Below are 16,234 nucleotides of genomic sequence, written 5' to 3' on the forward strand. Positions count from 1 at the left end.
CCAGAAAGGCACTCTGTCTTTATTTAGACAAAAAGAACAGGAGTACTTGTGGCACCTTAGAGACTAACACATTTATTTGAGCATAAGCTTTCGTGGGCTACAGCCCACTTCTTCGGATGCATAGAATGGAACATATATTGAGGAGATATATATACACATACAGAGAGCATGAAAAGGTGGGAGTTGTCTTACCAACTCTGAGAGGCCAATTCTGTAAGAGAAAAAAACTTTTGAAATGATAATCAAGGTAGCCCAGTACAGACAGTTTGATAAGAAGTGTGAGAATACTCACAAGGGGAGATAGATTCAATATTTGTAATGGCTCAGCCATTCCCAGTCCCTATTCAAGCCTAAGTTGATTGTATCTAGTTTGCATATCAATTTCAGCTCAGCAGTTTCTCATCGGAGTCTGTTTTTGAAGCTTTTCCATTGAAAAATTGCCACCCGCAGGTCTGTCAGTCTCTAAGGTGCCACAAGTACTCCTGTTCTTTTTGCGGATACAGACTAACACGGCTGCTACTCTGAAACAGGTTAAAGTGTTATCCTCCTGGTTTTTGAGTGTTATGTTGGCCACTATGGATGTAGAAGCCCTCTACACCAATATTCCACACAAAGATGGACTACAAGCTATCAGGAGCAGTATCCCAGATAATGTCACAGCTAACCTGGTGGCTGAACTTTGTGACTTTGTCCTCACCCACAACTATTTCACATTTGGAGACAATATATACCTTCAAGTCAGCAGCACTGCTATGGGAACCCGCATGGCCCCACAGTATGCCAACATTTTTATGGCTGACTTAGAACAACGCTTCCTTTTCTCTCGTCCCCTAACACCCCTACTCTACTTGCACTACACTGATGACATCTTCATCATCTGGACCCATGGAAAAGAAGCCCTTGAGGAATTCCACCATGATTTCAATAATTTCCATCCCACCATCAACCTCAGCCTAGATCAAACCACACAAGCGGTCCATTTCCTGGACACTACTGTGCTAATAAGCGATGGTCACATAAATAACATCCTATACCGGAAACCTACTGACCACTATACTTACCTAGATGCCTCCAGCTTTCATCCAGGACACACCACACGATCCACTGTCTACAGCCAAGCTCTAAGATACAACCGCATTTGCTCCAATCCCTCAGACAGAGACAAGCACCTACAAGATCTCTATCAAGCATTCTTAAAACTACAATACCCACCTGCTGAAGTGAAAAAACAGATTGACAGAGCCAGACGAGTACCCAGAAGTCACCTCCTACAAGACAGGCCCAACGAAGAAAATAACAGAACACCACTAGCTGTTACCTTCAGCCCCCAACTAAAACCTCTCCAGCGCATCATCAAAGATCTACAACCTATCCTGAAAGATGATCCCTCACTCTCACAGATCTTGGGAAACAGACCTGTCCTCGCTTACAGACAACCCCCTAACCTGAAGCAAATACTCACCAGCAACCACACATCACTGAACAAAAACACTAACCCAGGATCCTATCCTTGCAACAAAGCCCGATGCCAACTCTGTCCACATATCTATTCAAGTGACATCATCATAGGACCGGTTTCAGAGTAGCAGCCATGTTAGTCTGTATCCACAAAAATCATAGGACCTAATAACATCACTCATACCATCAGGGGCTCATTCATCTGCACATCTACCAATGTGATATATGCCATCATGTGCCAGCAATGCCCCTCTGCCATGTACATTGGCCAAACCGGACAGTCTCTACGCAAAATAATTAATGGACACAAATCTGACATCAGGAATCATAACACTCAAAAACCAGTAGGAGAACACTTTAACCTGTCTGGTCATTCAATGACAGACCTGCGGGTGGGAATTTTGCAACAGAAAAGCTTCAAAAACAGACTCCAGTGAGAAACTGCTGAGCTGCAATTGATATGCAAACTAGATACAATCAACTTAGGCTTGAATAGGGACTGGGAATGGCTGAGCCATTACAAACATTGAATCTATCTCCCCTTGTAAGTATTCTCACACTTCTTATCAAACTGTCTGTACAGGGCTACCTTGATTATCACTTCAAAAGTTTTTTTCTCTTATTTAATTGGCCTCTCAGAGTTGGTAAGACAACTCCCACCTTTTCATGCTCTCTGTATGTGTATATATATCTCCTCAATATATGTTCCATTCTATGCATCCGAAGAAGTGGGCTGTAGCCCACGAAAGCTTATGCTCAAATAAATTTGTTAATCTCTAAGGTGCCACAAGTACTCCTGTTCTTTTTGTCTACATGGAGACAGAGTACCTTTCTGGGAGATGCTTTTTGCAGATACAGACTAACACGGCGGCTACTCTGAACCTTTATTTAGACAGACTCCACCATTTCCCTTGGCATTTCGTCCCAACAGTTAAGCACTCTCACCGTCAAAAGTGTGTGCCTGATTTTCAATTTGAATTTGTCTGGTTTCTTTTCAAGATACTGGCTCTTGTTATGCCTTCCTCTGCAAAAATAAAGATGCCTTTAATATCCAGAATATTCTCTCTGTGCTTATACTCTGTGATCAAGTCTCCTCCCCCCCAACACACAATCTTCGTTTTCATAACATAAATAGATTGTGTTCTTAACATCTGGTACACTGAGGCATTTTTTCGAGCTCTGACATGATTTTTGTGGCTCTTCTCTGCCATGTCTCCAGCTTTTTGACATGTGTTGAGGGTAACTGTGGGGTCACAAACTATCAGTGTGATGTTGTCACCAAAAAGGCTAACAACGTCTGCTACCAGGGGTTTACAGACATGATCCAATCATCTCTAAAACTTCTCTCAAATAAACTAAATAAACTGGTGTCACTTATTTTTTCACAATGAAACCTGAAATCAATCTTTTATCTCTTCTGTGCACCATTTTCATTTTTTTTAATATATCCTTTTTGAAGTATGCACGAGATGCAGATATTAGTGGTCTCTTCAGTGCCGGCTACTTTTCTCATTAGAATTTTCAAATTGCTGGCAACCATGGTACTTAGGCATTGCACAGGAATTATCAAAACAGTGAAATTGGGCAGAAGGTCAGTCAATAGTCCATCCAAGTGTGGAGATTAGTCATGTGTCTCAACATCTGTACACACCGTAAACAGATTTTCTGCTCTTCTGGTCATTGATGGTGTGGTGAGCCCTCCTGTGAGACCTGCAGTTGGCGAGGGGGGACTTTTTCAGAATGACTGCAGAAGGATGTTCCAAATTCTTGCTCTTGCAGTTGAAAATTTCTTCCATTAGCTCCCTGGGTGTATGTCCAGGCTATATTACTAACGATATCAGTGTTGCTCAGGTCACTTAAAATGAGAGGCATTCTGCAAACACACCCAAAGCAAACAGGATTATTGATGCTTCCATTCTTCTTACTCTTGTTTTTTCTGTCCTAGAGTAGACCTGGAAGAAGCCTTCAAACACTTGCAAGCAAATATCAGAGAATGTGTCTTTGCCCAAAACATACTTCCACTAATCCCTGGGAAAGTTTGCCCTTCAAAAGACGTGCTGCTGTGGGTTTCTGAGCAGGGGTGTTCCTTGAGTGCATACTTGCCTGGAGCTGATCCACCATCAGTTGCTGAGAAGAAGCAAAAATCCTGGTGTTAATCACCATTTTGTTGTCTTTCAAGCATGGTGGATGTTTTCCCCAGGTGTTAATTAATGGGTCTAAACTGTTTAAGAAGGGGAGGCATTTCAGAAGGAGCCTTACACAGGACAATTGTCCTTAAGGCAAATAATATAAAATTAATAGGATCAGGACACCTATAGCTCAACCAGAAGTGGTAAGCTGTCTTCAGGCATAACTGGGTAGAATTCTTGAGCCTGTGTTATGCAGGAGGTCAGACTAGATGATGTAATGGTAGAACTGGTTGGAAACTTTCCATTTAAACTTTTTTTTTTTTTTTGGTGGAAAACTGGGTTTTTAAGAACATGAAACATTCTGCAGATGTGTCTGTTTTCCTCAAAGAAAAAGTTTTTGGGGTTTTTTTTTGTCACAAAACTGAAAACAGATTTTATTTTTCATTTAGGGGTCTTTGATATTTTGATTAAAAGCCAATAAAATTTCAAGAAAAATTACAAATATGAAAAAAAAATCCTTTTTATTGAAATGTTCCATGAAAAAAATATGTAACCCCCATTTGGTAAAGAGAGCTATGCAATGGTCACTCCTGGCCTTATAATCTCAGAATTGCTATGTTGGGGAAAGGTTTCAGAGTGGTAGCCGTGTTAGTCTGTATCAGCAAAAAGAATGAGGAGTACTTGTGGCCACAAGTACTCCTCGTTCTTTATGTTGGGGAAACAGCAATTGCGGTAAAGATTGTTCAGGCACTGTGTTGAATTTGATGAATTGCTCCATGATGCTGGCTATGGTGATGCTGCCTAGGGTGACCAACAGAACCTCACTGATGTATTTTTGGTGATTCAGTGATCAGGGCTTCCGTATCCATGCTGGGGTCATAGATGGGGCCCGTATCCTCAATCTGTGCCACCCATGCACTCGACTAGCCTCAGAAGGACTGCTTGCCCTGGTCTGGCAGGCTGGTGACTTACTGAAGCTAATCTTGGCTGTTGGGAAAAGTCCACGGTGCTCAGATTTTTAGAAGTACAGTACTTTTCAACAGGCTATTTTGACAGGTCTGTCCCTGTCTCTGCCATAATTTAATTTAATTTAATTTAATTTAATTAGTTTGGCTTGTGTCCTCGGGCAAGTCGCTTCTCCTTTCCGTGTCTCTGCGTCATCTTCCACCTCTTGTTTATTCATATTGGGGCAGGAACTATCTTCTACCCTGTGTCTTGCCCAACAGCTAGAATTTTGGAACCCCAAGCTCAGGGGATGCTTCTAGGTACTACTCAATGCTAATAATAGTAAATGCTGAGACAAATGTGGGGATTTTAGTAATAATTTCATCATTCCTAGTGTAGGTCTGGCCTACACTACAGGCCTATATCGATATAACTATGTCTCTTGGAGGGGGTAAAAAATCCAGTTACATCGACCTAACGCCCCGTGTAGACAGCACTATGTCGATAGGAGAGCTTCTCACACCAACATAGCTACCGCCTCTCGCCATAGAGCATCTTCATTAAAGTGCTACAGTGGCGCAGCTGCATCAGTGCATCATTTGAAGTGTAGATGTGTCGTAAGTCTAAAGGGAAGGGATGAGATATTGGACTCACAGAGATGTCTGGTTGGAGACCCAGAGTCACTGACAAATTGAATAAACCTAGATATGTAAATGAAGGTTCTGAAAGAGACAATGGAAACACCTAGCACAGCAAAGGCCCTGAGCTGGGGAACAAAGGTGAAAGGTGCCTGACAATGGCTGTGATAAGAATTGGGCTCATGGAGACTCAGGAGCTGTCACCTAGGACTGACAGACAAAGAAATGGGGCAGAGCCAAGATGGATTCTCCATCAGATTGGCTTGGGGGGAGCCCCGGCGTTGGCCTGTATGAACTCTGAACCACCAAGGGATTGTTTAAAAGCAGATCTATGACAGAATCACTGGGACAGGCCCAACTGAATGGTTATTTGGCCTATTAACGCCCTAGGATTCCCACCAAATAAACCAGGGTAGAAGCAACAAGATGGCCATTAGATGCTGTGGCTGATCTCCCATACAACTGTTATCAGACCTCTTCTTCTGCAGGTGCACCGGCTACTGACTTCAGTGAGAGCAAATGGTTTTCAGAACCACTGAGGGCGAGAACAGTAGTTCACACTTGTACTATGCCTTCTGTGTCTGAAATACCCACGTATGTAGCTGTGAAAATAACCAACTTTTCTACTCACTGGCTAAATTGAAAATATGAAAGTAAATGTTTTAGACGATGATGATTCAGTGAACCAAACAAGTTGAAAAAAATATTTTGGGTTGAACAAAAAGTTTTGGCAGATTCCCCAAACACAATATTTTGCTTTTCTCATTTTGGAGTTTTTAACCATTCTTCAGAAAATAAAATTGCTGTAAAATTTTAAATGGAAAAGCATTTTTTGACTCAAACAATTAAAATGTTTTCTTTAACAAATGTTGAAAGGAAAAGTTTTGATTTCAAAACAAATCTGTTGTTTTTTTTCTCTCCAACTGACAAACATTTGGAAAACTCAATTCAAATTTGCCAAAGCTTTTGGTCAAACTAAATCTGAATTTTTCATACACAAAATGTTTTGTTGCTGACTGCAATTCTGTGTGATTCGGAAAATGGTAATTTACCTTCTTTGGCCAATAGCATGGAGATTAGTCACTGGGGTCAGCCAGTAAAGTGTGATATAACCACAAACACACACACACATATTAAGCAAAGGGACTATTTTTGAGTTCCAGTGTGTGGATCAGCATTGATAGACCAGTGGTGAAATTCTGACACATAGCTAAAACACTCCCCAAGGTTCAGGGATGTTTGAATCCTTATTTCCAGACCAGATGCATTTCTTAGTTACATGAAGATATAACAATGTGAAAAAATGTAACATAGATACACAGAGGGGTGATTGATTTATTTTTAAATCACTCTTATAATGGCATACACCAGTGTTGAGAGTGGCATACAAATTTAGAGAGAGAGATGAGTACAAATGGGAACTGCAAGTTTAGATAGATAGATAGATAGATAGATAGATAGATAGATAGATAGATAGATAGATAGATAGATAGATAGATAGATAGATAGATAGAAATTTTGACTGTTACTGTACTGGTCTTACCATAACCCAAAGGATTATCTAGATCAATGTTCATAGAGAAGGTTCATTTTAAAAACACTGAGCTGATGGTCCTTCCCAAAGCTTCTTTCACATCCTTGTTCCTCAGGCTATAGATGAGGGGATTCAACATAGGGATGACCAGGGTATAAAACACAGACACCACTTTGCTCTGAGCTGGAGCAGATAGTGAACTGGGCTGGGCATACATGAAGGTAAGAGTCCCATAAAATAAACTCACAGACATCATGTGGGAGGTGCAGGTGGAGAAGGCTCTGTGTCTGCCCTCAGCAGAGCGAATCCTGAGAATGGCAGAGATGATGTAGGCATAGGAGACGAGAATGACCATGGAGGTGCTCATGATGATGAAGCTGGATAAAGTGAACAGCACCAGTTCATTGATGTCTGTGTTGGTGCATGAAAGGCTTAGCAGGGGTGGAATGTCACAGAAGAAGTGATCTATCTCATTGGACCCACAGAAACACAGTGTAAAGGTGAAGACTGTTTGCACCATGGAGTTTACACCGCCGCAAACATAGGAACCCACCAGCAATTGAACACAAACCTGCTTGGACATGGCGATGGGATACAGGAGCGGGTTGCAGATGGCGGTGTATCGATCATATGCCATGGCTGCCAGGATGAATGTCTCAGTGGTGACAAAGACACCGAAGAAGAAGAATTGGGTGGCACATCCAATGAAGGGAATGGTTTTGCTGCCTGTTAGGAAGCTTGCCATGGCTTTCGGGGCGATGGTGGAGGAGTAGCAGAGGTCTAAGAGTGACAGGTTCATGAGGAAGAAATACATGGGGGTGTGCAGGCGAGAGCTGGCTATAATGAGAAAGACCATGATGGTGTTCCCCAGCACAGTTGTCAAGTAAATTGCTAGAAACACCACAAAGGGGCCCTCCTTGAGCCCTGGATCACTTCCAAACCCCAGCAGGATGAATTCTATCGGTGCTGTGTGGTTTCTCTCTTTTATTGTCTCCATTTCCTTGGGGAAAGGAATGAGATAAGCATTAAAAAAGAACCAAAGGGCTAAGGAGAATGCAGCAGGTTACAGGCCCCATTTGTAGCTCACTCTCATTGAAAATAAAGGCATGTCTCCCGTTGGCTTAGATAAAAGTGGACTTGACCCTTAGAAATGTCATAGAGCACCAATTTATTAACTTTCCCCTATTATAATTATTTACTAGAGAGGAATTTGCTCATAGAGGGCAAGATTCTGCTACTCTTACTCATGCCCTTACTCACTGAGATCCATGGGACTCCCCTTGGAGTGAAGGAATACTCGACATGAGCTGGTGTGGTGAAATGTGGCCCTCAGTGCACACAGTCCTTTACTTTAAGGCTAGAAGGCAGCAAGATGAGGATTTAGTGTGCATCAAGCCCAAGAGTTTGTGACTTAACTAGAGCATAACTCTCTCTCTCTCAAAATTAGGGAATGCCAGGATTAAAGATTCCCGTGCAATTTTCATTCACCTCCCTGTACTTGCACATTATGATTAGACTTGGAAAGACTGGATTTTTAGAGGTACTCGACAACAAACACACACATTGATGAAAAAACATTTCCATCAATAACCATTGAAATTTACAAACAAGCAAAGTCAGAAAAACTCTGCTTGAGAACTTACTAGAGTTTGATTTAAGGATATTTATTTTGTACATGATGACATGTGACACTCACAATTTGTGTTTTAGCGGTTATAAAGCTTTGAATTTTTATATCTCAATGTGTACTGCCATTAAATAATTAGCATCTAACACCCTTTCATTGAGCTCCCGGTAGTTTCCCATAACTGTGAAAATTTCAATTGATAACAATTGAAAAAAGGCTTAAAAATAAACATTGATATTCTCTGTTGAAATTACATTAAAACATTGAATTATGCCAGTCTTAATTATGATAGAGTCCTTAATTACCTGATCACATATTACAGGTCTGTCGCATCTTACGCGCATTTAACATGCGCGATTTCAGCTTTACGCGGTCGGCAAAAAGAAAAAAAAGAGAAAAATAATAATTTTAATACTCTACCTGTAGTGTGGGCGATTCCACCCGCCATTCAACTCAATGTAATTTTAACTATATGTGGTTTTCACGTTACGCGCTAACCGCGGAACGGAACCCCTGCGTAAGATGAGACTCGCCTGTATTATTTCCACAGTACCCCTGCCTCATCCAGTGCACAGGATGGATGGGGCTCACTTACTGAACAGCTATTGAATATTTTATTTTGTCTTCATTGTTCTATGGGTGACCCCAAGACTTACTTTCTGCACACTGTGCAAACCCTGCTCTGGAGAGAGAATTATTAATTCCCCCAGAGGCTTTCCCATAGTGCCCATCACTATAGTATCTGAGCGCTTCACAAACATCAGTGAATTTGTTTTCACAGCACTGGAGATGAGAGATTTTTAATCTGCTCCAACCTTTCTCTTTCCCAGTCTTGGCTCTTCCTCAAACCTGGCTCCTTCTCTCATTCTATTTTCCACACCTTCCACATCCAGAGTCACTCACCACTTTGTCTAAGTTCCCCTTTCCCACTGGCTCCCAGATCCAGTCTCCCTTTCTAGGCTTCTCATCCAATCTCACAATCTTCCCCCCGTCCCCAACTCAGTTCCTTTTCCTAGTCTCTTTGTCCAGCCAGTGCTGGTTCTGACCCTTCACACTGGATCCTCATTGGATTTGTTTACCATACCTCCTCGCCTCCTCCACCCTGTTCTACTTGTTCTCAGCCCCTGCTCAGCCAGTTCCAATATCCCCCCCCCCAGCTCATCATTTGATCTCAATCTCCCCATCACCTACTGGCTATCAACACTCCCCCTGCTCAATGTCCCTCCCTGGGCTCCAGACATAGTTTTTTAGCCCATGTAGTCTCCCTCCCAACTCTCAGCACTAGTTTTATTGCCCAGTCAGTCCTAGTTTACCTCCCAGCTTCCAGTTTCATTGTCCAATCTCCCCTCCATGCCAGCTTCCAGATTTTCTCCCATCACCTTAGTTACAAAAAAAAAAAATCCCCCTAGACTTAATCTGGAGACCTTTCTTTCTTATTTTTATGCAGAGTGTAACACAATGTAACCCTGAGTCTTGATTCCAGTGCTACTGTAACAATAGTAATAATGACAGCCAGTCAAAATTTTCAGTGGAATAGTGGAGTTTCAATTAAATGAAAATGTTCACATAAAATGTCTGCTTTCCTCAAAACAATTCAGTTTTTGATTGGAAAATCATTCTCCCTCCCCCAGTTTGTAATTAAGTTTTCAACTAAAAACTTTCGGTAGGGGAAAAAAGTTCAGAGCGGCTCTTATAATAACAAACACAAACAAAAATTAGGTTTAGTGACACTTGAGGTTGCATCAGGGCACTCCCCACCAACCAGAACCTAAAAGCATTGAAACCAGAATTGAAAGAAAACTCTTCAGAATTCTTTGCCACCATCATATTATAGGCAACACTATTTATAATTCACCATGACATTCCATAAGCCTTTCAGATTGATCTCCAACAGAAGCCTGAAATCAATACATACCCCAGCTTCATTCAACTTGCAGAAACTTAACAGTGACCTCATGCTCTCTTCTCTCAATGGATCGGCACATCTGCCTATCACACAGCACAAGTAATTTCAACGTCGGTCTGCTTTAATGTTCCTAAGAGCCGGAATTTGAAAATGTTGCCCCAGACTCAAGGCCAAGACTATTGCAGCTGTTAGTTTCTATCAACAGCCAGAAAAGTCGTTTTACCACCAGAAATATTTCCTCCTCACGCATCTCTCAACAATGAGCACTGACCTCATTGATGAGTCTTTCTGCTTCATTCCAGGACCCGCTGGGACATGGTCCCCGAGTGCTTCATAAAGTTCAAAACTTCACACAAGATTTGTTTTTAATGTTGCTTTGTTTTGGGATTACAGTGATTTCCAACACTGAAATATTGGGCTCACATGAACTAAGTGTGTTTTTAGTCTTCTTTCCATAAAGACGCTGGTTACCCCCCTCAAATTAACATTCGCAGTGAAGCCAACTGTGTGACCAGTTCCACAACCTTTACTCTCATTGAGTAGCACTTACTGATGCAAGTAGTTCTGCTGAATAAGGGGTGTGGAATTAGACCCAATCTGAATAACAATTCCTTTTTTCTCTGTTCTTCTTCTACTTTTTTCTTTTTTTTTTTTATTTCAGAATTTCCCCTGGAATGGGAATTTGAGTTCTAAAACAGCTCTACCACGGACAAAACTAATTCAACAGAGTGCATTCATATTCTGTCAATTGTATCACTGCCTTGTGTCCACACAGCACCAGGTTGTATTGGGAAAAGATGTGTTGTACTCTGGGTAGGAATTCCAGTGTCCCCTATTGGAACCTTCTAGCATGTTACCTTGTGGGAGATTTTCACAGTGCATTGTGGAATACCCTTATGTCTCTCAGAGACTTTAGGGAATCCAGGGGGAAATGTTGACAATTCCCTCCATACCATCCAATAGCCTACTATTCTCATTCCCTGTGTATGAATTGTCCACTGCAAAGATGCATGCAGTGCTGAGAAACACAGCACTCTTCCCCATTTTATGTATAGACCAAACAATTCTGGTTTATTTCCAAGGCCCCAGTGTTCAGACAGAGTCACCTGAGGATGAGCGAACTGATAGTCCTGCAGATACACCCGTACAACTTCCCAAGACCAGGTGCACCCACCAGTGAGGTGGTTTAAGGCCCATTCAATGAGCATCAAGTGGATGGACTGGGTTATGATGCAAACCTGGTATGACCAGCAGTGGCTCCAGGACTTTCAGATATAGAAAGCCAAATTCCTGGAACTGAGGGCCAAGCTCACCCAAACTCTGCAGTGCACAGACAGCGAGATGAGCGCTGTCTCAACAGTGGAGAAAGGAATGCACATTGCCACATGGAATCGTGCAACCCCATATTGCTATCGGTCAGTGGGGAATCAATTCGATGCCGGAAAATCAGTTTTGGTGTGGGTCATCATGTAGGCATGCCAGGTGCGAAATAATGTCTTGCTGTTCTGGATAGAAACCCTGGGCAATGTGCAGGAAATAATAGATGAATTCAATGACTTCCTTAACAATGCTGAGTCCTTATTGTGTGCCCCTTTCCCCAAATAGACATTGAGTACATAAACCACAAGGGTTACTGCTCCATAGTACAGAGGCCTTGGTGAACCTTAGTGGGTGATTTACTGATATGGATATTGGATGGTTGGGAAAAGTCCACACCCCTCAAAGTTTTAGGAATACAAGGCTTTTTGGAAGGCTGAAAGCTAGGGTGTTCTCCCCAGACTGTCCAACTGACTTTAACAGGGTTTCTGTGTAAGTTCTGCCTCTCTCTTGGTGCCTCAGCCCACCCTTTCCTTCTCTGGAAGCTGTACATCAACAATTTAGAGAGAAGCAAGGAGAGGTTCAGTGATCACCTGGGCAGGTTCAGGATGACTAGGGAGTGGACTTTGAAGGGCAGGTGAAAATGTCTCATGAAAGGATCAATCTCTGAGGAGGAAAACATTCCAGCAGCCGCTGATGCATGCTGTGCAGTGCATAATATCGTGCAGCCAATGGTGAGACCCAACTACTAGGATGGATGAGTGCGGTGGACAGACTAGAGCTGTAAAAATGTTTCTTCTCCTAGGCCTACATTTGCAGTAGCAATCCCATTCTGTTCAATGGCAAGAGAAGAGAGGGTAGAAGTTGATAAAGTACAGTTTGGAGCAGAAGAGAAATGAAAAAAGTCCCATTCAATTACATCAAATGAAGGCAGACAACTCAATATTGACCCATTTTATAAGTGCTTATACACAAGTGCTCGAAGTTGAAATACTAAGATGGGTGAGCTTGAGGGGCTGATATTAAAGGAGGATATAGACATAATAAGCGTCACAGAAACTTGGTGGAATGATGATAATCAATGTCACATGGTAATACCAGGCACCGAATATATAGGAATGATAGAATAGGTCATGCTGTTGGGGGATAGGAACTATTGTGAAAGAAGGCATAGACTGAAATATAACTGGGAGTGGACAACAAAGAGGATGGATCACTCGATAATCGCTCTTGTCTATTCATTTCCTCTGAGGAATCTGGCACTGGTCATTGTCTGAAGAGAGGACCCTGGACTACACGGACCATTGATCTGACCCTGTATAGCCATTGCTATATTCTTATAGAAATGCAAGTCACAGTTTGAAAGAAATTTGCCAAACAAGACAATCCTACCCATAATCTTCACTGGACTTTTAAAGCTGGACAGAAAAGGTGTTCTCCCCACCCCCTAGAAAATGGTGAATGTTAATTGAAAAACTGAAAGCCAAATTTTTCAGCTTAAGACTACTGAAAAGTGAAATGTATTTTTCAAAAAAAACTTCAAATTTCCATGAAAAATAATTATTTTTTTTGATTGCCCCCAATTTTCAATGAATATGAGATCACGCTCAAGGTAAATTGGAAGACAAGTGGTCAAACCCAACACCTACTTCTCAGAGTTAAATTAATCCATTCCAGGAATAGAGAAACCATACTATGTGCATTAGTAGACCAATTAATCTAAATTCATAAACACCCTCAGAGAACGTCTCAGAGTCAGGCTGCAGACTGAGTGTCTGATTCTCCTCTGATGGATGTAAACCACTCTCCAACCATCCTGATTTTGCTACAAATGTCTGAATCTAACCCTGTTGATTGCAAAGCCCGGTGACTCTGGGGGGACTGATTAGTTCTGATTTGTCCTGAGGCTACTGGGTGGAGACATGGGAGGGAGAGGAAAGCAAAGACAGTGGACTTTACAAAGCTTTGTTAGGAATAAGTCACCGTGCTATGCTACTACACCTTTGTCTGCAGAAGCCACGGGATTGGATGAAAGAGCACTTCTTCTTCCCCGGCAGCCAGCCACCAATGGGACTGACAGAACCCAGAGACATCAGCAATAGCAAACAAATGCCACAGCCCAGCGGTTCGTCACTCAGGAGATGAGCCAGCTAGTGAAAGAGGCAGAAGAGCTGAAACCAACATGATCTATAGCAAACAACATTCGGAAACACTATAAGAGTCAAGAAGTTAGAAAGACCTTCTTACATGTCAATCCTTTCTTTCATTTAGTTCTTAATTCTTTGCCAGTGGGATTAAATATTGGAGCAATTTACCATTGGGTGTGGTGGATTCACTGGCAATTTTTTAAAATCAAGATCAGATGTTTTTCTTAAAGATCTGCTCTAGGAATTATTTTGGGGCAGTCATTTGACTTGTGTTCTACAGGAGATCAGGCTAGATGGTCACAGTAGTCCCTTCTGCTCTTGGAATCTGGGAATCTATTAAATTAAATAGCCCTCCATTGTAACAAAACCACAGAGATTCATAGTTTTCAAGGACAGCACGGACCATTTGATCTTCTAACCTGACCTCCTGTACAATGCCAACCAGAGAATTTCACCCCATTAACCCTGTTCTGTTCCCGATAACTTGTGTTTTAAAAAAGCATCTTCCAGAAAGGCACTCTGTCTTTATTTAGACAGACTCCACTATTCCCCTTGGCACTTCATCCCAACGGTCAAGCACTCTCACTGTCAAAAGCGTGTGCCTGATTTTTAATTTGAATTTGTCTGGTTTCTCTTCAAGATACTAGCTCTTGTTATGCCTTTGTCTGCAAAAATAAAGATGACTTTAATATCCAGAATATTCTCTCTGTGCTTATACTCTGTGATCAAGTCTCACACCCAATCTTCATTTTGATAGATAAACAGATTGTGCTCTTTATGTCTGGCACACTCAGGCATTTTTTCCAGCTCTGACATGATTTTTGTGGCTCTTCTCTGCCATGTCTCCAGCTTTTTGACATGAATTGTGGGGAACTGTGGGGTCACAAACTCTAAGTGTGATGTTGTCACCAAAAAGGCTAACGACCTCTGCTACCAGGCGTTTACAGACCATCTCTTAAACTTCTCTCTAAATACACTGGTCTCCCTTATTATTTTACAGTGAAACTTGAAATCAATCTTTTATCTGTTCTCTGCACCATTTGCATTTTTTAAATATATCCTTTTTGAAGAATGCACCAGATGCATATATTAGTGGTCTCTGCAGTATCATCTACTTTTTTCATTAGAGTTTTCAAATTGTTGGCAACCATGGTACTTAGGCATTGCACAGGAATTATCAAAACAGTGAAATTGGCCAGAAGGTCAGTCAATAGTCCATCCAAGTGTGGACATTAGTCATGTGTCTCAACAGCTGTACACACCGTAAGCAGATTTTCTGCTCTTCTGGTCATCGATGGTGTGGTGAGTCCTCCTGTGAGACCTGCAGTTGGCGAGGGGGGACTTTTTCAGAATGACTGCAGAAGGATGTTCCAAATTCTTGCTCTTGCAGTTGAAAATTTCTTCCCCTAGCTCTCTGGGTGTATGTCCAGGCTATATTACTAACTATTTCAGTGTTGCTCAGGTCATTTAAATTGAGAGGGATCCTGCAAACACACCCATAGGAAACAGGATTACTGATGCTTCCATTCTTCTTACTCTTGGTTCGTCTGTCCTAGAGAAGACCTGGAAGTAGCCTTCAAACCCTTGCGCAAAACATTCTTCCACTAATCCCTGGGAAAGTTTACCCTTCAAAAGACTTGCTGCTGTGGGTTTCTGAGCAGGGGTGTTCTTTCAGCACATAAGCTGGCTTCAGACATATCTGGGTAGAATTCTCAAGCCTGGGTTATGCAGGAGGTCAGACTAGATGATCTAATGGTAGAACTGGTTGGAAACTTTCCATTTAAACTCTTTTTTTTTTTTTGTGGAAAACTGGGTTTTCAACAACATGAAACATTTTGCAGATGTTTTCCTCAAAAATTTTTTTTTGTTTGTCAGAAAACTGAAAACAGATTTTGGAGTCTTTGATATTTTTATTAAAAGCCAAAAAAAATTCAATAAAAATTACAAATATGAAAAAAACCCTTTTCATTGATATGTTCCATGAAAAATGTATGTAACCCCCATTCCTAATGAGCGCTACCTAATGGTCCCTCCTGGCCTTATAATCTAAGAATTGCTATGTTGGGGAAATGGTAATTGTGATAAGATTGTTCAGGCATTGTGCTGAATTTTATGAATTGCTCTGTGATGATGGCTGGCTATGGTGATGCTGTCTGGGGTGACGAGCAGACTCTCACTCATGTACTTTTTGGTCATTCAGTGACCAGGGCTTCCGTATCCATGGTGATAGATGGGGCCCATATCCTCAATCTGTGCCACCCATACACTCCCCTAGACTCTGGGTACATAGCCCAGAAGGACTGCTTCGTCCTTGTCTGGCAGGCTGGTGGTTTACTGATACTAATCTTGGCTGTCAGGAAATGTCCACGATGCTCAGATTTTTAGAAGTACAGAACTTTTTGACAGGCTATTATGACAGATCTCTCCCTGTCTCTGCCATTAACTTGGCTTGTGTCCTCGGGCATGTTGCTTCTCCTTTCCATGTCTCTGTGTCATCTTCCACCTCTTGTTTATTCAGATTGGGGCAGGGACC

At 41.8% G+C, this 16,234-nt stretch overlaps 1 protein-coding gene across 1 annotated transcript; it reads right to left on the reverse strand.

Moving 5' to 3' along the window:
* Window positions 1-6,756: 6,756 nt before the first annotated feature.
* LOC135886036 (olfactory receptor 9S13-like) lies at window positions 6,757-7,701 on the reverse strand. The gene has a single exon (XM_065413927.1). The coding sequence runs from the start codon at window positions 7,699-7,701 to the stop codon at window positions 6,757-6,759; it is 945 nt and encodes a 314-aa protein (XP_065269999.1).
* Window positions 7,702-16,234: the final 8,533 nt, after the last annotated feature.

The sequence above is a fragment of the Emys orbicularis genome, chromosome 12 (genome assembly GCF_028017835.1).
Source record: "Emys orbicularis isolate rEmyOrb1 chromosome 12, rEmyOrb1.hap1, whole genome shotgun sequence".
NCBI classification, from domain to species: domain Eukaryota; kingdom Metazoa; phylum Chordata; order Testudines; family Emydidae; genus Emys; species Emys orbicularis.

What these genes read in the sequence shown, in the direction of transcription:
- LOC135886036 (XM_065413927.1), bottom strand. Translation starts at nt 7,701, where the DNA reads ATGGAGACAATAAAAGAGAGAAACCACACAGCACCGATAGAATTCATC.